Source organism: Tachypleus tridentatus, chromosome 1 (genome assembly GCF_004210375.1).
Source record: "Tachypleus tridentatus isolate NWPU-2018 chromosome 1, ASM421037v1, whole genome shotgun sequence".
Lineage (NCBI taxonomy): Eukaryota > Metazoa > Arthropoda > Merostomata > Xiphosura > Limulidae > Tachypleus > Tachypleus tridentatus.
This window is the reverse complement of record NC_134825.1, coordinates 92,385,877-92,411,495: the sequence shown is the minus strand read 5'-3', so window position 1 is coordinate 92,411,495 and position 25,619 is coordinate 92,385,877. Positions and strand designations below refer to the sequence as shown.

Here is a 25,619-nt window from a genome sequence, read left to right as displayed (position 1 = left end):
ATTGAAATATGTGAAAAGCAAAGAAAAAGAGAAGAATTACAAACTAACATAAAACAGCCATCTTGGATGTAACATAATAAGATTTTCTTTGTTTTTACTGGTTCTACGATATTTTGCAGCCGCAATTTTGCACCTGACTCTTGGCAACCAACATCACAATAGAACTTAGTTGTTCATTTTCTTCATTTTTACATGTTCAAAATTTTTAACTTTTAACTATATTTTAATTTCATTTCTATCATTATGTATTTTCACAAATGTTTAAGCAACAAGATACATGTTACAGAGTAATACTGAGTTTATCAGAATACCCGAGTTGATGAGAAAGAAACAGAGAGACTAGCTCATGTGCTGGTAATTATCCTCCAAACATAACATCTCAAGGTATCATCTAACCTGCTCTAAGTGGTTCACCGGTAAATCTTAGTGCTCATGCTACTAATAATCGGGTTCAACAATGGCAGTGGATACTCTATAGATAACCTATTCAGTAGCTTTGTGCTAAATAAACAAACAAAATGACCAAGCTTATATATTGAGGTTCGACATTAGCAGTATAGCTATCACACCCCTTTTGAACCACAAACAAAAATGCAAACGTTCATTGACATTCTTGTAACCGTAATTGTTCTAAACATTGTGTTAAAAACAAATCATAGAAACATTGGATTGATTATAAATTATGTAGCATGAAGACTATGATGTTAATAACATTACGAAGTGATTAAAACTATAATACAAATAATGTTATCGAGTGATGAAAACTATGATATTAATAACATTATCGAGCGATAGAAACTATTATATTAATAATATTATTGAGCGATGAAAACTGGTATTAATAGCATTATCGAGTGATGAAAACTATGATATTAATAATATTATCGAGCGATGAAAATTGTGATATTAATAGCATTATTAATATCATAGTTTTCATCATTAGATAATATTATTAGTATCATAGTTGATATAAATACTTGGCTGGGAAATCATCCACTGCCAATTTTCCTGGGTGCAAAATTGCAGCTGTAAAATTGTTAGCTGCCAAGAGTCAGGTGCGAAATTGCAGCTGTGAAATTGTGGTTGCGAAATGTCAGGATACCATTTTTATTATAGGTAACTTGCACACCAACTTTAGATACTGAATTTTATAAAAATCACTCATGATTTAGATTGAACTAATCACTAGAACTAATTTTTAACTTGAGATTCTAAGAAATAATCTCCAGCCTTTTTGCAACTGTTGAACAGTGTGTTTACAAACTGAAAGTAGTCTATAAAATGCTATGGTGTATGAAAAATAAAGAAGCAGATTGAAATTGTCAACATATCCATATACATAGAATATTCAATTACCCACTTTTAAGATGAACATACATCTTGAGGTATGAGTAATTTAAGTCTCTTTTGAAAGTGACAGCTGCATACAATAATCAAAATTCAATGAACAGGAAACCTGACTTTCAGAAACCAGATATGTTTTCCAAATATTAAACATTCTTCATGCAGTTTTTCATATTCAAAATGGATATTGTAGATATGTATTCTTCACTTGTGATATGTTGTGTACTATATCTACACCCTTGTGCAAATTAATTGAAACAAGACAGAAAATTATGATTCTTTTCAATTTTTTTGCATTTTATTTCTGGGTATCCAAAAATTACTCACAAATTAATATATGATATGACTGCCTTTATTTTTCAGAAGATCATTAATCTGCTTTGGCATCAAGTGCGTGAGTTGACTGCAATCTTTACTAATTTTTGGATCGCAGTACCACACATCAAATATGGCCTCTCTTAGCTTATCTTTCGTAGTACAGTCTTTTCCCCAGTGTCTTTCTTTACAAATCGCCCAAAGATTTTCAATAGGATTTAAGTCCGCAGAGTTTCAAGGCCAGTTCAGCACCTTTATTCGCATTGTAGTCATAAAGTCTTCACAGGTTTCGATTGTGGCATGGAGCCAGATCTTACTGAAAAATGCCAGATCCATCTGGAAATCTCTTTTTCAATTTTGGAATGACTCTTTTCTGCAAAACGTCAATGTATTGTGGTCCTTGCATCATACCTTCTACGATATGTAAGCCTCCGACGCTATAGTAGCTGAAAAAGCCCCAAAACATCTTCTTCAAGGGATGTTTTACGAACTGATTGATGTGAGATTCTTGAAGTTTCTCACCTGGAGATCTGCGAACATGTAGACTTCTTTGATCCTATACGAAGAAATGAGTCTCGTCACTGAATAACACCTTTCTCCATTGTTCTTGCATCCAGTTCTTGTATTTCAGAACCTATTGATACTGTTTTTTCTTCATTGAGTTGGTAAGAAGTTGTTTTTTGACTGGGCTTCTTGCCCTTCTAATGCAATTTTTAATGACGTAATATTCCTCAAACTTCCATCATATATCCCAAAAATAGATTGACCGTACTGCAAAACACAGCTAATGATTCCATGTGTGTGAAAAAATGACTATTAAAGGAAATCAGCAGGTCCAGCGAGCCTACACCTGTTGCCATGCTGAAAATATTGTAGAATGACCATTTGTTTCAATTAATTTGCACAAGGGTGTACTTAACTAAGTATTTCAGTTTCTCTTCTATTTGCCATCTTTATATAACAAAAGTGTAATAAAGATTACTGATTGTTTTGATGAATTATTGTAATGAAATCATTTAACAAAAGTAGGTTACAGGTAAACATATCTAGTAGCTTTAAAATCTTTTGCTTTTGAAACACTTATCACATTTAATAACATTTTATATAATTTTGAAAGAAAGTTAAAATTAAATACTGGCCATTTAACAGGAAGTCAAACAGTTCTTCGGAAAGTGAAGAAAAGTTTGAGAAATGTAAGTTTTATATGTTTTTTTTCTCTTATATTTATGTTTTATGGATATTTTGAATAACCATAAATATTGTAATAATGTAATAGTTTATGCTCATATTTGTAAACTACATTTGTCATAGAAATTGTAATAATCCTAGCATTTCTTTAAATCCAAAGTTTGTTTGTTATCTTGCCTTCTTACAAACTTGATGTTGATGATTGCCAAATAAAGGTGATCTCTCATTAAAAAAAATTCTAATAAACATAAACTGTATTTTAGAAATTGCAAAGACTGTTACATTTTTAGTACACTGATTTCTTATTGTAATAGTGTAGGAAAATTACGAAATACTATAATTTTGGATTTTATACATACATCTTGGTAAAATTTTACATAATATTTTTATCCAGATAGCAAAACTGCTGAGTGAAAGAGCATATAAGAGCTGACAGAAAAAAGCAAAGTAATACATTCCAATCATGTCTTTGTTATGTAATTAGAACCACCTTATACTTGTTACCTCACTTACCTGGTAAGAGGACATTTGAGTTGACTTCTGTGTTTCTTCTCATTGAGATGAAAATATCTGCTTTGTTTTGTTTTCAGTTTATCTTGGTTAGTTGTAATTTTAAAAACTGTGTAAAGGGGATTAAAATTAGTAACTGTTATGGTAGTTCTCTGTTCGATATACTGTAAGTAAGCCTTTGTTAAGAAAAATCGTTACCTTGATACTTTTAAGCAACTTGAAATAGTAATTTTATCTAGACAAATTTTGGGTTTTATGACTTTATTCTTAAGATGTTGCTGTGGTGTTTATCTATCACACAGAATTTGAAAGTGCTATTGTTGATAATATAATTTGCACCAAAACAATAAGAATATACATGCACATTAAGAATAGTTGCTTTTCTTTTATTGAAAAAAAATATTCCAAAACGTAGTTCTGCTGCAAATTAGCTATTACTCGACTACTAGGGTTTTTTCTTTACCAACCTAAGCATTAGTCTGATTTTTCTTGCTTGCTCCAGTCTTTTATACCCCACTCAATTGCCTTTAGTGATAATTGTCTTGTGGTAGTTCATCCTCTACCTTGTATTGTGTATAAGCACTTCATTCAGGTAATTTTAACACTTTTATCAGCAAAGCATCACTAATGGATTTTCTTTTTCCAGCATTAAAATTCTAATAATAATATTAACATTAACAAACAAGTTTTTTTATCTTTTGATTGTCAAGCTGATTTTGATATGAATTCCCAGATTATTATTTCCAACAAGGAGATCAATTGGTTCTCTCCTCTCCCACCTGTTATTATCCATTATTGCACAACAATCATTAGGGGGAGAAGTCTCTTGTTTGTTACTGTCAGTGATCTTATTCATAATGAGATGAAGATGTTTTGACATTTTGAAGAGACTTCTTTTAGTCTGTTGGATTTTCAGCCCTTCCCCCTGTGGATCAGTGGTAAACGTTTGGGCTTATAGTACTGAGTTCCAGAGTTCAATTCCCTAGGGCAGGTGGCCCACAATTGGTTTGCTTTAACAAAACACCTCATTTTACAACGGTCTTTGAATATCCCATGAAAAACAAAAAGAGGGGCCACTTTGGGATAAACTACCTTTGATTTGTTTTCCTTCTATTGGTTCTTTGGATGTGTGATGTTCTGGGCTATTTACTAGTTGCTTTTTGAGTTTGTGAATTAATTGATGGCTGAAAAGTCTGTAACAAGTTTTTATTTATTTTTTCTCCATACACAGAAATTATGGCTCATGCACATCACCACCACTTGATTCTCAAGTAATCAAGAATTTGTTCTGTCTGTATTGAGAATTTCCACTTAGTCAGATTATTAGCAGCATTAGTGATTATTGTATACTTTCAGGAGCTCTGTTGGCTCATTTCCAATAACTTTTGGATATGTGGTAATCTTAACCATTGGTCCAGGAGCTCTGCAGGTCCTTGGGTCACAGTTGGTTGTTCATTTCACATCTTTCTCACTTTTATCACCTAATGTTTAGAATTCCATCTCATGTAGTTCACTGAGCTTTAGAACTTAGCTCTAGGGTTATCTGTGTCTGGTTGGTCTGGTGGTAGTAAGAGATTCAGGCTAGTGCTTTAGACTTTCTATTTCTGTTAGTTGTTGGGTCTATGAAGGCAGGAGATTGGTGTCCAGTCATTGATCTTTCTTGTCTCTATCAATGCTTAGATTTTTCAAGGCTTACAAATTAATCATTCCTCAATATATGTTAATTTTTAACAGGGATTGCAGATGTTGAACTTGGTTGTAGTCAGCTCCTAGTAGTGGAGTCCTACCAGAGTTTGTGGTGCATAAGGTTAAGTACTGCAGTATTTTGTTTTTTCTTTGGTTTTGCATAAGCTTTATGTTGCTTCTGCTGTACCAAATGAATTTTTTTATCCATTTCATTGTACTGTGCATACATCTCTCCTTCACTGCATGGATGGTTTTTTCTCTTCTGGGAATGTGGGCATTATTTTAATCTTTTCTGCTTTTTTATGAGAACATAAGTGATCCTTTTATTGGTCTTTAAGTTACCATGGATTGTACACATCTAATTACTGGTTTCCTTAGTCAGAATTATTATTCAGTCTCAAGGGGTTAAGCTCTGATGCTACTACAACCTGTGTTCTATTATTGGAACATGGTCCAGAGTTCCATTCTCTTCAGGAATGTAGTACATATACTAACAGTTGGGACTTCCAGAGTCTGTGCATGGACGATAAAGATTCCCAACAAAATGTTTTCATCCTTCTTGCTTTTCAACAGGCAAGGTCTCATGGTCTGGGCTTCTTAAGGGTAATTCATCAGGCTACACTTTGACTATTCTACAGTAGTGTCTTATGTTTCTCATCAAGGAGGCATTTGGTTTAGGACTTCTTATTTTTGAATTTTTTACTTTCTTTCTTGGGACTAATCCTATCTTATCACCCTTTTACCTTACACTGCTTTACAGGTGATACATGTGGTCCACTTTCTCAATCCAAACAGATTATTCCTACAGAATAGATGTTGCATTGCAAAGTTCAGTTTGAGTGTATCTCCCTTTGCAGTTGTAACTGGTAGGTTTGTCCCTTAGTTGACCACCAAACTACTGGTTATTTGGTCTCCAGTACCTCATTTTTGGGCCTTGGCAATAGGTGTTTTCCTTCTGAAAAGGATAGGACTACCACTCTCAACCTCCTTTCCACTTAATATGTTCTGTAGGGTATGAAATATGATTTGTTCCAAACCCATTGTCAGATCCTATTGATTGGACCAGATTGATGGCAACACCAAGGTTTCTCTTCTGCAATCCCTTCCAACTTTTCCATTTCTTTGTTTTGGCTGTTTCTGTGGAGGCAGCCATAATTAGATATGATGCTTTCAGCTGTCTAGAAGCTTAAGCTTATAGCATGTAGGTTATGCTCTCTTTCACATGGCATTGGGGTTGATATGTATCTGGCTCAGTTTCTGCTTTGTCTGACAGTCACTTTTGTAAAAGTTAATGGCATGTATGTTAGTAATGTTGTATTGAGAGGATATTGAACCTTTTTCAATCAGTGGTGTTAACCATAACTCATTTTTTACTTGGCTCTTTGATAGAGATTTTTGCATCTTCTACAATCCCATTGTTTACAGTGGCCTTGTTGTCTACTGTTTGATCATTGCAACTACATATTTTGGAGTCTCTAGTACTCTCCAGATTCCTCACATTATTTCAGGTAATTGATCCCAAGTGATCACTTCAGTTACCTGACAGTTAGATTTTGGTTCTGTTTTTTTCTCTACACCTGTTTGTGACCTGACTTATATGCCATGTATTCTCTCTACCTGAAGGTTCATTTTTGTGGCTTCAAGCTTGCAGACATCTCTGGTTGGAGTGATTTGCTCTGTTTGTCCACAAACATCATCTTTATTCTCTCAACATACTCAGACCAGATCTTTTTATTCAACACTCTGTTAGATGGGAGAGGGGCTTAGTCTTTTTATACCAATCAACTGCTCACTCTTTTTCTCTGTGTATAATCAAGTTTCGACCTTGGTCATGTTCAGTGAGGTTGTTGAAAGTTTAGTTGCCTTCACATATATCTTTAGAGATACAACACAACACTTTATTCTGGGCTGTCTTTGAAGGTGAGGTATATTTTGTGAGTCACATCTAATCAGATTTCTCTTTTCTATAATCTTAGCAGTCAGGTCGAATTGACCAGTGGAGGTAGCCATATGGACCTCCTCCACTACCTTTATTTCACAATATTTGAATAATCTAGCAGTTTCTTCATGTTAGTGTTTTTACCTACTCCATATAGCTATTTTAACTATTTCTGCTAGATTATCCAGAGATGTAAGTATTTTTATTTCTATATTCCAGGGTCCCTTACATTGTTTTCACAGAATCCCACTTTTTGGTGAATGTTACCAGACAAGTGTTTCTATTTAGCCAATTCTACACTAACAACCACTACTTCACTGTAATTAATACCAGCTGCAATGGGCTCTATAAAAATGAGGTGTTCTTTAAGACCACCCAGGAGCTTATCAAGTGTTATTACTATGCTTTACCAGACCACTGCTCCTGGACTATCATGAGTACAGCTAAAGGGGAATCCTACTTGTTGCTGACTATCATCAGATTAAATAAATTGGCAATAGTTTGCTTTCAAAAATTTAGGGAACTTGGTTCACCTATTACACTATTTCCAGAGTACTGTTACTCAAGACTATTCAACATGCTTTATCCCCCCAGATTCTTCTAGTGGAGCTAGGGAGTCCTTACCACATGCAGTTTTCAATCACTGGGGTGGTGGACAAAGGCTTTTCCTTCATTATTGGAGAAGAGAGCAAAGTTAGGGACCCTTTTACCTGGGTCCCAGAATGTTATTTTTTTCCTAGATGTTAGTAGTATCCTGCTGTTATAATATCAGTTCAGTTTTGATACTTGGCTATCTGGTTAGGGTATGCATGGTCCTTTTTAATCAATATTGGTTCTAAGTATTGTGTATGGAAGGAGGTCCACTACCTCCTCGTAATTTCATATGCAGTTGGTTCCATCCTGGATCCTTGGTTGAATACAGTTGTTTCTTTACTTCCTCACCATAATTTTGGGTGCAAGAGAAAGGCTTTTTGCCCACTTGGTTTGGGAGTGAGGATGAATGTTCATAATTCAAGACTGGATGAGATAATATAGGTGATGGATTATTTGCAGGTAAATATATAGTGCTTTAGAAGTAATTGCTTGATCAGAAAATGGTAATTTGTTAGTTTTGCATTTATCTATATATTCATTGTCTTTTGAAATGCAATGATTTAATTGAATGTCATAATTGTTTTGTAGTAGAACTTTTATGTTTTAGAAGAAAAAAGCTTTTCATAGAAAAGGCCTAGGCCCTAGTATCATGATAAATGCAAATTCCAAGTTTTTCTTGAGACAAAGAAGATTAATAAAAGCTAGAATGTTTTTGTGTATAAAATCATTCATCATTTAATTTCAAATATAGTTTTGGACAAAATGAAAACTCCAGCTAGAAAGTGTCTTTCACCATCAAGGTGAGTATATTATGATTGTATAGTAGTGAAATGTATTTATGACATAAGATATTTTTAACATTCTATAAAGGCTGCAGTTAGTTATTTACAATTTTCAGTGAGTACTTAAATAAATGCACAAAAATAAAATAAATGTTCATTTGTATTTGGAACTTAACTAATTTTAATAATAAAACATTCATTACTTTGAAAAATTATATATTATATAAGAAAAATATTGTTATTAGAAAATTTTTAACAGTTTTTCAAAAATAAATGCATTACAATTTTTTCCTATTCAGTTGTATTTTAATTGTCTATGAAATGTTACATGTGTCTAAGATAGAATGAATTGCAAGAGTTTTATTTTTGGCTAGCTGACTGACTTACTATTGTGAATGTAGTACATTAGTGTAGAAATTTCACACGTAAAATCAACCTTATCTTGTGATACTATTGAAAAAAATTAGTTAGCAACAATCAACTTACTGAAAGTTGATGATCTTGTAAAATTTTGGACTTTGAATAGATAAAGTGCAACAAACATTACCAAAATTATAAATGAAAATATTCATAAAAATTTATTGTTCTTACAAAATGGTAAACTTGAGAGACTATAATTATAGATTATTACAAACATTTCCTTACTTTTTTTCTTTAAATGGTGTCATATAAGACTTCTTTTATTAAGAACTTCTTAAATTCTATTCACAACTTTGAGAAATTTTATAAAAACTGCAAGGAATTAAAAATTATTGAGTAACTCTATTATTTATTTGTTACTAAATATAGACTGATCTTTCAACTCTGAGTAAATGTGCAGTACATATTAAACACTAAATGCTGTAGCTTTGAAAGTTATCTGGTGTTGTTTTAAGAGCTAGCTGTGTTTTGTACAGACACAGTTATCCAAACTAAATAATTGTGACTTATTCTTGAATTGTACATATTAGTTTTTATGTATATTTAACTGATACAATTAGTTTGTATTTGAAAAATTGTCAAAGTAATTACTAAGTATGAGACATTAACCCCACCAGTACAGGCTGGGTGGGATCTGCTTAGCTCAAAACCATGAGAGTAAATGAATTTTGATGATGTATGCATGTCTTTACAGAATTTTACATATTATTAATAAACTGTACAAGGCTTTCACATGAAAAATACCAAATTTTTTATAAATAGGTTTTCAGATATTTTAAGAATGTTTCTTGTGCCTTTTTATATTTTCAAATATTGACTATTCAACATGCAAAATAATTTTGATTTTAAGATTAAAAACACTCCTGCATCAGAACATTTTTAAGTTTTTACATGCAAAATCTTTATAACCTCCAAACAATTAACAAATGTTTTTCTTTAAATTTTTATAAATTTGTAATTTCAAGTACTATATTCTTGTAAAAGTTGGGCCAATTTGACTGCCCTTTTAACTACCATAAAAAATTAGGAATTAAATATGAATTATATTTTTCTTCATTCTAGAATTACTAAAAATTATAAACAAAAACACGAATGTTCAGTTTAAATAGTTTAAACCTCATAACATTATATATTTAAGTATATTTATTATTTTTATTATATTGACCTTTCAACCATGACTAGCTAACATTAGAGAAGTTGCAATGGCATGGTGCACATGCCATTTTGCTATTGTATCCAAGAATATAAAACTGGCTTTTAGAAAGAAAAACCTGTCTTGGCTGTGTCTTACTGGACTAGTTTTTTTTTTAAAGTGTAGTCATATTTTAGTTATAAGACATTATATAAGTGTATACATTATTAGTAATCACAAATATGTTCTTAAACTTATTTTTCTTAAAACAGAGAATACCAAACAAAGTATAGCAATCAATTATCTTTTCTAATTACAAACTTTGTAATTGTTTACTGCTTGTTGTAGGCTGCTAAGCTATATCAAATTTAGTATGTAGAGGATGTGGAATGAAATATTTTTTTTTAGGTTTTATATATATATATACATTTGAAATAACTAAAAATAGTATACTACTGCATCATTAACATGGAAAGAAATAATTTACTGCCTGCATATTCCAAAGAACCTGTGAAAGCCAATAGGGGGACATTCTAAACTTTTGATTGGTTATTCATGTAATAGACAGAAGAAGGTATATGTAAGTTTCCAAAAATGGAAAGAGGTGGGTGGGTCTACTGTGTGTTTGATTAAGTAACTGTAGGGATACTTCAGCAAATTAAAGATAGGAAGTTCTTTTTTTACATTTAGTCTTGTCTGCATCAGTAGTTTGAGTTCCTAATCCATGTGATACTATATACTTTGTAGTTGGGCATCACAAACATCTAATTTGAACCAATGCTGCATTCAACATACCATGAGACACACTAAAATCAGTATTTAGGATTTTTTTTTAATATATACTTTTAAATTAAGGAAGTAACTAATGGATAATACTAAAATATGAATTACAATCTACAAATTTGTCAAATTTATGGACATATATTAAAGAAATAATAGTTCAATAACATTTTGAATGCAAGTCAACAAATGCAATGACATGCCCATTGACCTCTTTACTCATATCAGTAGAGTTAACTAGTAAATGAAATAACTTTCTTGAGACATAAACGTTTGTATATTTAACCTGCATGATTCTTTTGTTGAACAAACATTTCTAGTTATATGATGGATGCCATTTTTCTAACTACTATTCAGAAAGTTTCTACAGAGGTTTTGTTCACTTTATCTAGCAAATAACTTACTGTAGGAAGGTTGAGGGTAGCTTAAAATATTTTTATATCACTGTTGTTTAAGTATTTGTTACACTTAAGTTTTAGTTTTGTAGAACACATTCCTGAAGATTAGATTATTAAATAGTAGCAGGTAAGAAGAGTATGGATGTGAAACAAAATTCTGAACAAATAGATGTAAAATATTCTAATTAATGTGCATGTCTGATACAGTTAATGTAAATAAGTTTTGAATGCAAGCTATTTTGCTTTGAAAATTGTAACATATTTTTCTAGTAAATAATTTATTTGAAAATATTTATGTTCTTACTAAAAAGTTTATTTTCATAGTTCTGGGTTCTTGTTGCATAATTAAAAACCATTTGATTTAGTGAATGCTTGCTTATTCACAGTCCTTATAAGTGATTTCTTTTTTATACTTTTTTCCAACTAATGTTAAAAGTAGTGCAAGTTTTTAAACATAATTTTTATGAAGTTTTCAATTATTAAGATATACTTTGGACATTGTACCATAACAAAATTACTTCCTACATTCAGTACATAACTTTTTTGTGTAAAATAAATGTTTATAAATACTTCTTTGGTATATAATTCATGTGATACCACTGTGATTTAAATTAAAATTTACATTTGTGGCAAATGCAAGAATGAAATTTAATTTGAAGTAATGATATTGTAATTATTTTTTGTTAATTATGCTTCTTGTTTTTTAATTACTCATGACACACACTATTTTATTTTTAGTGATGATGATTTTATTAATGATTCAACTGAAGAAGATGAAAGCTTTGAAAAAGGATTGCATCTTGCTTTATCTGATCAGGCTTTTGCTTCTTCCAAAGTGGGTCGTGAGAAGAGACAAGAGAGTTATGGAGGTATTTGTGAAACTGCATTGACAATAACAGGTCAGAAGAAGAATGACAAAGTTTTTAGATCCAACCCACTTGCAACATGTCCTCGAGTTGGAATAAAGAAGATAATGAAGCAACACCTAGAAAGCCCTGTTGTCGATGATGAAAATTTTTGTAATTCCAAAAACATTACTCCTGGTATGATGTACTAATTTCAGATTTAAAAACTAGTTTCTTCCTTATTTTTTGTTGTATTATGATCAGGTTTCATTATTTAGATTTTATAGATTTTCACAAGTAATTTTGGTTATTATTAAAAAAATATAATTTGCTTATGGCTTTACTTACCTTTTCACAACAAGCTCATGAAATTTATGGAATGCTGTGATGGGAATTTCACTCGTACAACAATACATACTATAACTGAGATTTCTTAACATATCCTCTCAAAAACTGGTAAGATTGTTTGAAGGGTCATAAGTATCTTGTACAGAAAGAATGACATTATTTTAATTGTTTTTACAAAAGTAGTTTATCTGTTATAGTTACTTGCATTCAAACTCTTAATAAATCAAGTTTTAGGTGATTTTTTGTTTTACATATAAAATACTTTTCATCTTATAGGTTTCTTGTTTTTTTTGCACAACCTCTAGAACTTCTTAAATAAATATCAAATGTTTTTAAGGTAGATGTTTGTATTTTATGTTTTATTTTCTCTACCATATCACTAATTGTAGATATTATCAATGTACAGTGCAAGGAAATGATTGAAATTAGGGAATAGAAAAAGTACATACTTTTTAAGTTTTTCTGGAATATCTTTAAATATCTTCATTTGGTTACATTTATAAATTTAATTCTTTTCCTTTTTACATATATGAATTTTTAATTTTTATTTCTTTTATCTGTTGCTATTTGTTATTCATCTTGACACAAGTTAGTGGTGCACTTGGCATCTTAAGTATCTCTAGCAGGAACATGCTGATCAAAGTGCCAAGCTCAGCACTTATGAATATGTATGCAATCAAAATGTTAAGTACTGGAAGTAGCTGTTGTCCAAGTGCACTAAAGAGAATATGGAAAATCAGCAGGGAGGATTGTTATGTTTTTGATGTGTTAGGACAATGTTTTACAATGGAAACTACACTTCAGAACTATTCTCAAGGTGCACATTCATCAGATAGAACATAACAGTATGTGTTGATGTGGGCTGTAATGACATAGTGAAGTTCCAAAATCCTTTTAACCCTTTTGCAATGGGCTTTATATAATATTCCCTTTTTCAAACATTGAGTACTTTGACTAATGTTTGATACAACATGTGTATCTTTACAAAATTTGGTAAGACTTTTAGTAAAGATTATAAGTATTTTGTAGACAAAAAATCAGATTTTCAGTGAAATATTTTCACTAAAGATTTGTTTTCAGAAGTATTGATCTGTTTTGTTACTAGTCTGAGTGCAAAGTGATTTCATGTTATGATTGAAATAACTGTTCTTTGTCCCAATGTTCTCAAATAGTATTTATGTAATCTCTAAGACCTCCTAAATATGTTAGAAACATTTGTTTTTAGTAAGACTTTATATTTTATGTTCTATACTCTTAACTGTGTGGGGTCTCTCACTTGACCAACCTCATAACCATCATAAAAAGATTAGGAGGTAACTATAAATTATGTTTTTTGTGTTAAAATGAATACATGTTATAACACAAAAATATAAATGTTTAGTCTAAGTAGCTTAGGTTCTCATAACACTGTATATTTATATATTTATTTGTTTATTATTTTTTATTATATTAACCTTCCAGTCATGCCTAGCTAACATTACATAACTTTCATTATTACCATATCCATATCTTGGTAGTGTTTTAGTGGAGTAGTATATTGTAATTTAGAGTCTTATTTCAGTTATTGTACATTATATATGTATATAGTTTATTACTATTTAGGAATAAATTATTAAACTTTTTTTTAAGTATAGAACAAAAAATCAGAAACTGAAGCAAACAATTATCTCTTCTCACTACGACCTTTGAACTCGATTGCTGCTGGACATAAGTTGCTAAGCCTTTTAGAATTTCAGACATGAAGGATATTAAACATTTTTTTTTTTTAGATTTTATATATAGAGTTGAATAACCAAAAAATCATAACTAACTATACTGATACTATAGAAGTACATTAATTTATTAAGCTTAGTAACTAAGATGGATTTAAAACTATAAAAATTTGAAACTTTAGCAGACTAAAGGCACATCCTCCCTTCTTGAAATCTTGGTTTGAAAAAATATTGTAGCCTTTTCACTGATTAAAATGGCTGAGAAAAGCACTAGGGGACATTCTATGCTGTTAATTGGTTATTTGCATGTCATGTATTGAAGTGTCTGTAAGGGAACATTTCCAAAAATGGAAAGAAGAGAACAGGGCAACTGTGTTTGGTTTAGTACATAAGCTATATCTCAGCAAAATTATAAGATAAAAGGTTCTTTTTTTGATATTATAGTTTGTCAATATTAGTAATTTGAGTTCCTAATTTGTATGAAATCACAGACTTGGTATTTTGACATCATAAACATCTAGTTTTAAACAGTGCTGCATTCAACATACCACATGCTCACCAAAATTTGTTTAGGTGTGTTATTTTAATATTTACTTTTGAATTAAGAAATAAACTCATATATAATTTTAATGATTGGAATCAAATTGTAGATTATAATTCAATCTTATTGACATAAATTCATAAAATGGTAGTTCAATAAAGTTTTGAGTGCAAGTCAACAAATGTGATGACATGGCATTTGACATGTCGCAAAAGGGTTAACATACTCAGTTTCTGTATTTTGTAAGTTTGTCAAATTTATAATTAATGGTTAAATAAGTTATTTGCTATAAAATTATAGTAACAAATGTTTTACTTGTAGTATAATTGTTGAAATGAAAGTTTTTAATGCATTGCTCCCTGGGCTTTATATTTTTATAAAAGTTGTGTTTTGAAACTTGAATTGTATTTGATTACAACAACAATTTTTATTATTTCAATGAATAATGCCCAGAATAACAGTTTATTCTACTTCCACTTATTCTTTCTTCAGCACTTAAAGCAACTTCAAATCAGTTCAACAATGTTGCCCCTTCTGTGAGAAGTATCTCTTACAGAGACTTAACATCAAAAGAGAGCTTTATTGCATCATTGTCATCCCTTGTACCAGTAAAGAAAGCAAATTGTGAAGCTGTTGATTTCAGAACTAATTTCAAGGTGAAGAAAGAACAGTTAACCAAAAAGTTATATAAAATGTACAATGAAAAAGTTTTCAACAATGAGGTAAGCGTTTAATTTCGTGTTGAAAACTTACTTTCATTTCACATTTTTTAAAGTTCCTTATACATTTGGTTTAAATTATAACTAAATTAATTAGTCAAAGAGATCTCACCTTAATCAGGTTATGAACGGAAGTAAGTATTGCAAAGAAAGCAGTTTTGATATAATAAAATCAAAATGTTAGGGTTTGTTTTTGATCTAATGATGACACTTTGCTTTACCTTTTATTAGTACCACTAAATTTTTATAAAAATGTCTGAAGTGTAACAATTTCAAAAGTAGTTAGAAGTTAAAGAATAAACACATAGCTTGTGAATTATAGTTAAATTGTAAGAAAAGTGTAATATTTTTAAACCTATTTCATTTAGCTTATCAGTGAAAGATAAACTGTGATGTTAGGGAACAGTTTCATGAAGCTTGAATAGTCTTTTTAATAGCATTATATTATTCATATAATATACTTGTATAAAAAGTTAGTTCTTTGTTACTGTTTTTTGTGTACCAAAGTTGTATGACATAAAAATGCAGCACAGTTTATTAAAAAAATTCATTTTTAACAATGTAATAGGCTTTTTTTTTATTCATGTATCACAAACCAGAAAGTTGTATGATAATTTAAACTTGCATAAAAGATATTATTTTTTAATGGACCTTTCTTAACCAACAAAAGAAATCAAGTGAACATGTTTCATAATAAATCTGATAATGCTTTGGGTTTATCTTATTTTACAAATATATAAATTTTTGTTTCAGGAGTGTATTTATATTTTCCATGGAAAAGTAAATATAACCTTCTTGGGTACTTTATCAAAATTACTTTTCCCCTCCAAGTTATAATATTTAACATAGATCATATTGGTATTTTTTGCAACCTTCCTTTCATGCAGCTTTTGAACATATATTTTTCACATTTAGATAAAAGTAATTAGTAGGTAGAAAAAAAGTTTCACTGGAAATTACCTGACATCAAGTAACTTTTTGGCCCGGCATGGCCAGGTAGTTAGGGTGCTACACTCGTAATTTGAGAGTTGCGGGTTCAAATCCCCATCACACCAAACATGCTCACCCTTTCAGCTGTGGAGACATTATTATGTGATGGCCAATCCTACTATTCATTGGTAAGAAAGTAGTTCAACAATTGGCAGTAGATGGTGATGACTAGCTGCCTTCCCTCTAGTCTTACACTGCTAAGTTAGGGATGGCTGGTGCAGGTAGCACTTGTGTAATTTTGTGCAAAATTCAAAAACAAATAAATACAATTAATTTTTTTCCATAATTAAATTTATGCTTTACTGACTTCTAACTAAAAAAAAGTTTGTCTTGTATACTTTTTATACTAGTGTATTGAAAATAAGACATCTTTGAACTTGCTAGTTTCTCTGTCAAATTCAGCTTCCACCTGATCTCAGCATCACATGGAATCCTCGTTTAAGGAAGACTGCAGGTTGTTGCTACTATAGAAAACATTCCAACTCATTACATAAAATAGCTAGAATTGAGCTTGCTCCAAAAGTTATAGATTCTGCTGGTAAGTTTTACTTGTTTATGATCTGTGGGAGTTAATTATTCTACAAATTGTGGGTGATAATCGATATAAGAATATTTACTAAGTAAATAATTCTGTTTTTATGGCCAAGATAACGTTTTTTTAGAAGAAATCAAAACCATTCCAATGAAATGTAAATGAATATAAGCAAATAGTTGATGAAAGACTATATGACATTAATAATTGTATATGACTGATAACAGTGCCTATTAATGTTAATAATCTTTGCATTACCAATGGGATGGGTGTAATTAAACAAGGTACAAGGTTTTACAACTTAAAATGTTAAACAGTCTTCTAGTGTGATATCTCTTCTCACATAATAGCTTTTCTTGATTATTGCTACCTTATATATACTCACTTTTTTTTGCTTTCCATTAATCATTATATTCCCACCTTTTCCACATGTTTAATGTTGTACAGCTGTACTGTAGCATGCAAAAGCATGGGACAACTTTCCACTACTGGAAGCATGAGACACTCTCCTGGTGCAGCTATCTTTCCTCGATATGCTTGTCACAGTTTGAGTTTTCACATTTTGAGAAAATTTATTACTTTTGTACTTAGGTTTTAAACTTCAGTATTTGACGTCAATAATATAACAGCAATTTAGTATCAGTTGAATTGTTTTTCCTGAAAATTGGTTTTTGTTTTTGTTTTTACAACAATTGTTTTTTCAGTCTTTTTTTCAGTGGTGGTTGATGCTTCTAGACTTTCATCAGATTTTCTGGACATGGTAACACAGGTTTGTTGTGTTTTTTCTCTTATCCCCAATATTATATGACCCTCCTCTTCCTTGTTATGTAACACATTTGCTTCCAAATGTTTTGTTTTTCTCCTTTTCTTGATATCAAGGTCCATGCATTGTTTCTTTGTGATCCAATTACATTCAGGGATTAATATACCACATCCAACTTTGTTCATCTGAGGCTCATGTTTTAGCCTATCATCAGGCTTTAAATTTTATTTTTGGATTCTCAACAGTTGTAATATTAAATCCAAGTTTGGGGTTTGAATCATGATTCTGTGGTTCATTTCTCCAAGGCACAGTTCTCCTGCCTTAAGCTTATTCTTTTGCTTCTGCTCTTCCATTCACCTTTTTTCTGAGACAATCTACTGTTGGTGTGTTTGTCTTTCTTGACTTTGTCCCATCGCACTTGGCTTTTGTGTTGTTGGAAATTTTTGGGAAGAGATGCCCTTCTGACCTGAGTGAGTTTATCTCCCATACCATGAACTCTTTTGACACTGATTCGGCCAATGTGACACACCATGGGACTTTTAATACTCGTTTAAAGTCTTTATAGCTTTAATATCCCCCTCGGTGTGGATTCCTGTATGTGGTGAGGGTATCTCCCAGGGAAGGTTCTGTTCTTTCAGTTTACTTCCTCTGGGATCTAAACATCCACCCACGTGTTTGCCGTGCGTTGTGACCCTTGAAGGGGAGGAGAGGATACTGGTGGTTGAGGGGTCCAATCCTAATACACTACTTTATCCTTGAATTCCTGTAGATGGGCAGTCTTTGGGTGGCCCCCCTAGGGCCACTCAGCTAGTCTACTTGGACCAGGGTAAATCAAGTACTAGTGTTGGATGCTTTGAGCAGTTGTTGTAGACATTGTATCTGATGCTTGCATTTGGGTATAGTGCTCACGAAACCCTGGCATTGCTGCATTGTCCTTGTTTGGCATTGTAGTGCATAACCTCATAGGCCTCCATGGTGGGTGGGATCGGTGGGCACCAAAAAAATTATGGATCCTCCAAATAAAAACGTGAATAAAATAGTGAAAAAACAGCCCATAGGTAAATGACCATATCTTCAGCAATCTTCATCATCTGTTACATCTGTACCTCATTTTCTTACACTACATTCTCCTTCAGACAAACCTTTGGAACAAATGTCTCCCTGTTTGTATTCAGAAGGGACTAGAGGGACTTGCTGCCTCTCCAAATACAATTAAAAAACTTTGCTCTGGTGACATATTGGTGGAAATATCCACATATAAACACAGTGAACTCCTCTTACATGGGGGTGATTGGTGATATACCTATAGAGGTTATGTCTCATGCTACTTTGAATTTGTCACAAGGAGTTATTGTTGAGAGGAGTTTGAAGAACATTCCCAAGTCAGATATTCTAACTGGTTTCTTCACCCAAGGTGTTACTGCAGTGAGGCATATCTCCACTCGCAACGATGGAATTATGATGCCTACCAGTGTCCTCATTTTAACATTTACATCATCACGTCCACCTGCCACCATCAAGGGAGATTATCTTAATTGCAGGGTATGGCCTTACATTCCAAACCCTCTTAGATGTTTTCAGTGTTAGCAATTCGGTCACTTGAAGACATCATGTCGTAGTTCCTTGACGTGTGACAAGGACCATGATGCCTGTGAGTGTGAAACATACCCTAATTGCATCAATTGCAATGACTCTCTCCCATCCTACTTTCATTCTTGTTCTAAATGGTTTGAAGAAAAAGAAGTGCCGTGTTTGAAGACGATTCAAAACATTATTTACCCTGAGGCTTGAAAGTTTCTCTCCACTTCATCTTGGATGTATACTGCTGCACTTCATTCCACTACTACAGTGGGAGTGCAGACAGATCTCTCTCTGTTTCCAAAAGAATCGTTCTCAAACCAAATGAAAAGTCTTTTGATCTCCATGGTTAAAAAAGTTGATGAATCAGCATCAACACCCATTTATTCCAGTAAACCATAAGATTCACTTCCTGGTTCTGGCAAGATGTAAAATGATTATTCATTCACGTCTTCAGTTGCTGGAATCCTCTTCCAACAACAAAGATCCATGGAGGTTGACAGACCTCCCTCGAATAAAGAAAAAAGACGTGGTCATAAAAAGTGGGTCTCTCCACCCAATTTGCCTACACGTAAATAAAAATGGCCACCTTGATACAGTGGAACTGTTGAGGTTTATGTTCTAATCTGGATGAGATCAAAGCACTGATTATTTCTTACCATTCTGTATGTCTCTCCTTACAGGAAACATTTCTAAAACCTGCCAGTACAGTCACCTCTTGGCAGTTTTCTTTGTACAGTTATGACATGTTATGTGACGGATCATTGCATGGAGGGATGGCACTGTTGGTTGATCAGCATGTGCCCACCCTGCTTTTGCTACTCAATACACCCTTGGAGGCCGTAGCCATCTGTGCTTCCTCGGGTTATACCATCACTGTTTGTTCTATCTATTCTTCTGATTGTTTTTAGCCATATCTGGCAGGATAATGTTTTTTCTGATGCCTGGCACCAGGCTGTTGTCCTACCTTTCTCTAAGCCTGGGAAGGATCCCAAGACTCCGTCAAACTATCGTCCAATTGCTTTGATGAGCTGTCTCTGTAAGACTTTGGAGAGGATGGTTAATGCTTGTCTTGTTTGGTTCTTCGAATCAAATAACCTCCTGTTGCCCACCCAGTGTGTGTTCTAAGGACAGCACTTAACCATGGACCACCTGCTTGGACTTGAAACGTGAATCAGAGAAGCCTTTCTCAAATGACAACATTTTGTATCAATATTCTTTGACATTGAGAAGGGTTATGATACTACATGGAGGTGTGGGATTTTGTGTAACCTCCATTTATATGGGTTACGTGGTCATTTGCCTATTTTTATTAAATTTTTTTTTAATTAACAGGCGATTCCAAGTTTGTATGGGTTCGACACTTTCCCATTCTTTTCTCACAGGAACTTGTAGTCTCTCACAGCTGTGTTTTGAGTGTCACACATTTCAGTATAAAGATTAATGCCATCACTGAACAACTCCCTCTTACCTTTGCAAACGGGCTCTATGTTGACAACTTTCACATCTCATGTTAGTCGTTGAACATGAGGTATATTGAGTGGCAGCTACAGACTGCCGTCAATCATTTACTGAAGTGGATTACAGCAAACTGTTTTAACTTCTCTGTCTCTTAAACCATTTGCATACACTTTTGCACCAATGGTGTATTCACCCTGATCCTGAACTCTGTGTCGGTGAAGTTGTGCTACCTGTGGTCCCTGAGACAAAGTTCTTGGGGCTAATCTTTGTCTGTAAGCTAACCTTTATACCACACATCAAGCAGCTACGATTCAAATGTACAAGAGCACTGAACATTCTCCATGCCAACTCTTCCACTATTTGGGGAATGGATTGGGATTAGTAAATTTGACCTACTTTGCAACCACCAAAAATAAATTGAAATAAATCTAAGTTATCTTTTTTTCTTTCTAGAATGACTTTTAAGATTTGTTTATTTTGAGTAGCTTTAAGCTTGTAACAGTATACATCTACTTATAATTAAATTTTATTATTTTATTGCCCTTTGAACACTGTCTAATTACCATATGTGCCATTACATGCTGTGAAATGTTTGGGGCACATGCTGTTGAATTACATTACCCATGAGCTACTGCAAGCTGCTTGGAAACATTTTTATTATATTATTATTATTTATTTTTACTTGATTTAATCTTAACTAACCAAAATGTCAAATTTTACATTTAAATTACTTTTATATTAATAAAGAATAAACAAATCAATTCTGTTGTTGATTCTTAAGAATATTTAAGTTTACTTTTTTGTACTAATAAATAAATAAATAGCTTTAATTTAATTAAATAATTTACCAAATATAGACTAATAACATGCAAAGAGCAGACAGTTTCCTTTAATAATCACAATTCTACTGGCTTTCTTACGATGCAACAATAGGCATTACAAATTAATCTAAGCTTATCATTGTGATTCCCATGGGAACCAAAGTTGTATTATAAGTGAAATTGATGTTTATTTGTTCAGTACACAACATTATACAATAAGTCATTGATAGATGAATACCTTGAACTTCTATTGGTTATAAGTAATACTTAATCAAACAAATGAAAGAACTATTAATAAATCTTGAAGGAGAGGATGTGATAGGTGAATGTGGCAGAAAGGGTTTGAATTTCTATTTAATAGCTTTGTAACCAAACAAAATTGAAGGCTATAAAGGTTATGGATTGTCTGAGCAATCACAATCTTATAGTAAGTAATTTATTTCATTTCATCATTACTAGGGGATAGTAGATAAAATAGAAAAGAGAAGGTGCTAAGAGAAATTGTGTTGTGTGTCACACAAGGGTAATTTTATGATATTTTTAGTATTACCTTGTAGAACTAAAATGTTAAAACTTGTATATTGTTAAAATATCGATTATTAGATAAGATTTTATGCTATACTGATTGGTTTAGTATAAACAAATAAAATGTAGCTTAATAAAGCTTGAATGTAGGACACTAAAACTTTGTGTCATGCTCATAAAGGATACCTGGGACAAGAGGATTAAGAGATTAACAGACTTCACCCATTTTTCATCAGTACATTTTTGGTAACATCCCTGAGTTCTTGTAATCTAGCATGAAATAAACTCATCTCCATTCTTCTCCAACCTCAGAAGCCTCAAACATATCTCATTCCTCCCCTGTTCCTTCTGTTTAGTTTTGGAGTCATGTCATTGTCAAAAGTATAGGTTAATATCTGGTTGATACAGGACCTATACAATATTATCCACATGTGGAGAATTGTAGTAAATAAATTCTTGGCTTCTACAAGTTTGATCAGAAGGACTCTTCATTCTTTTCCACATACCTCTTTTTCCTTCCTTTCTCATCAATATCCAATATCCAGCCAGTGACTTTCTGAGGCAGTTCAGGATCTTCTTTCCAAAGGTGCTATAGAAACTGTAGCTCAGTACTTTCAAGGGTTCTATTTATGGTTGTTTGTTGTCCCCAGAAAGCCAGGGGACTGGTGGCAGATCATCAACCTTTCATGTCAAAACTCCTGCATAGACCTTCCTTGATTTGTTGTGTAGTCATTCCTATCTTTTGGGTGGGTTTTCACTCCAGGCTGATGAATGAAGAAGATCAACATGTCAGATGCATACCTTTATATTCCCTGCATTTTGTTGGTTTCTTCACTTTGTCTCTTCAGAACCTTTCATTTGGAATGGTTTCAGCTCATTATAATTTTTTGGGTGGTTAAGTGTTTTGTCAAGTAGTTTTGCTCTTGAGGGCTTTGTTTCCAACATAATGTGCATGATTGCTTTTTATGCTTCTCTCATGAGCGGTTTCTTCACAGAGAAGTTGCATGGTTGGGTTGGCTGATCAAGTGTTAGAAGTACATGCTGACAATGATGCAATATCTTGTTCATCTTGGGGTCTCTTCAACTCCTACCTCAGTTGTGTCTAATCTTCTCCATTTTGACTATGGTCTGTAGAGCTATCATTCAAAAAGCAGAATTCTGTCCTAATATGTTTGTGTAGAAGGTTTTGTTTTTGGAAACTTAAGCATCCTTTAAAGACCTTATTTCCCTGTGTCAGGCCCACATGAGGGCTTTTCATTCTGGATGGGACTTCACCAGGTATCCCCTGGATTCCTATATCAGTCTTCTTCCCTTTCTTATCAATTACTTTGCCTGTTGGCTTACCAGTGACAACACTATGACTGGAGTATCTCTACAATTTTTTACATATACCTGTCTGACAAGTTGGGGAGCATATTGGGGTTCTCAAGTGTTCTCAGGTCATTGGCTGCTGGTTGAGTCCAAGTTTCATAACAGTCTCTAAGAACTTTTGGATGTTTGTCAAACTCTGAATCATGTCCTTTCACTTCTGAGAGGCATGTTGATCATTATCTATTCCAAACATTACTATGGTTTCTTACGTTACTGACAAAGAGGCACTCTTTCTGGGTCTCTGTTTCCAAACATTGGATCTTCTGTTCTGGATTCACAGCCAGTATGTTTCCCTGCAGGCTTGTCATATTGTGAATGCTCTAAATTCAATCTTATTGTGAATCAGTTATCCTCATAGGATTCTTCTTACTGAGTGGTCCCTCAATCTACAGGTCTTTTATTGACTACTCTCAGTTCAGTAAATCCCAGTTGGATGCATTAGCAGTGGATGATTTAAGCAGGAATGGAGGGACCATTACATTTATACCTATTTTTCAATCCAACTACTGCTACTTTCCAATCTCATACATCATTCAAAACACTCTCTTTTTAGTACTTCTAGTGGCACTATTTTTATCTGTTTAGACTTGGTTCCCAGCACTACAGCCTCTACAGTTGACGTCACTATTACTTGTTCTTTCTTGTCTCTTCTTTATCAACCACATGCACCTAAGTTTCCTTTCAATAGATCCATCATTTCACAATGTCCCTGTCTGCTGGCTGCTTGTTTTCATCTCCTATTGGAAGAGATAATCCAGGCCAGAATGTGGACCACTCCTCACATTTTTTTTTCATATTATCTACATCATTTTGCCATTTCCTCCTTTACCATATTTTTGTCTGCATCTTGTTGGGGTCTTACATGCTATAGTACAGCTATAAGTGGGTAACTTGTCAATATTTCTGTTACATAGTCCTTTTCTATTGTTTCTTGTTGGATTCTACTCTGTGTTGAGTGTTGCCTGTCCAGATGTACTAATTCTTAAATCTGTACTGTCATGAATGCCTACTATTTTGAGATGGGATGTTCTACAAGATCATTTGAAGGTTCTTTCTCACATTGTTTTGCATCATTAACATGTTTGTTCCACACTTGTAAACTAGTATGAGTAAAGCAAAAGGGTATTGCTATCTGTCCTGTGACAACTGCTTCAACTGAGTAAATAAGGAATTGTATGCTTTTAAAAATAGGATTTCATGGTCACCTTTTGCACAATCTCCAGTCTGGAGTTTTTCTGGTTTCTCCAACACATATCCCCCCTATTTGCATACCACTAGGGTACAGGTGTCTTAACCACTTACAGGCTCCTAGCTGATGGAGTGGTGCACCATAATATCTTCACATGATTCTTTCTTGGTTCTGTTTTTTCGGATGGAGTTGATCTCCTGATTATGGTCCAATGCACCCTAGCCTTACTATACCATGAACATGACTGTTTTCAGTTGGTTGAGGACCTCCTTCTGGGGACTGGACAAACAATTCTCAGATTTTTTTTTTGTTTTGGACTGGTGTTGACTTACATGGCCTTTCTCCTACCATGGACAGGATGTTTCTTTTCCAACAGTTTAGGGTTAGAATTGATCTCCCAACTACAGTCGTAAAATGTTTCTTTAAGTGAGAGTATAAAGACTAGTAGTGAGCAAAAAAGTTGAGCATACAGAGAGCATTATTTATTGAAAAGCTATTATGTTAGAGGAGGTATGTATCTATCAGAAATACATTTTCTACATAGGAAAATTATCTTCCCTAATCATGAAAGGCACAGGAGAATGTAGCATGAGCTTTCTTATGAATTTTAGAACTAACAAATTAGAGATTATTTTTTCAGACTTCTTAATTAATGTTATTGAAAACTAGCTGATATTTGTTGCTGGGTTTTTATTTTTAACTTATTTATGTATTAGATCGTCTTAGAGATACATTAATTCATGAATTGTGTCATGCTGCAAGTTGGATCATTAATGGGTATCGGGATGGACATGGACCTATTTGGAAGAGCTGGTAAGAATGATTTTGTTTTTACAACAAGAAATTATAAATTTTCTTGTTAAGTATTTTAACGTTTTTCTGATAACTTGGCACCTGTAAGATTCCATGATTAATTTCTTCTTGCCAAACATATAAATATGAACAATTTTTGTATTTGTATTGAAATTTTATTTTTTGAAATGCTGTTTTTCCAGTAAGATAAATATATTTTTCTCTGAATTAGAATTAAATATATTGTTTATAAATTCATAAACTAAAACCTTGCTTGAAAAATTTAGCTTAGTTTTGCATTTTTGCCTTTCAGCACGAGCTATTAACCTTTCCTAATACATTGG

The 25,619-nt window shown here is 32.8% G+C and overlaps 1 protein-coding gene across 2 annotated transcripts in view; it reads left to right on the top strand.

Moving 5' to 3' along the window:
* The window catches only part of LOC143255503 (uncharacterized), a 52,700-nt gene that overhangs the window by 19,453 nt on the left and 7,628 nt on the right, over positions 1-25,619 (top strand). For both annotated transcript variants that reach the window (XM_076511263.1, XM_076511273.1), the window contains 6 exons: positions 2,809-2,852; positions 8,328-8,376; positions 11,827-12,131; positions 15,027-15,256; positions 16,646-16,781; positions 25,200-25,296. In XM_076511263.1, coding sequence (XP_076367378.1) covers positions 2,809-2,852; positions 8,328-8,376; positions 11,827-12,131; positions 15,027-15,256; positions 16,646-16,781; positions 25,200-25,296 — 861 coding nt within the window. The remainder of the gene's footprint in view (positions 1-2,808; positions 2,853-8,327; positions 8,377-11,826; positions 12,132-15,026; positions 15,257-16,645; positions 16,782-25,199; positions 25,297-25,619) is intronic.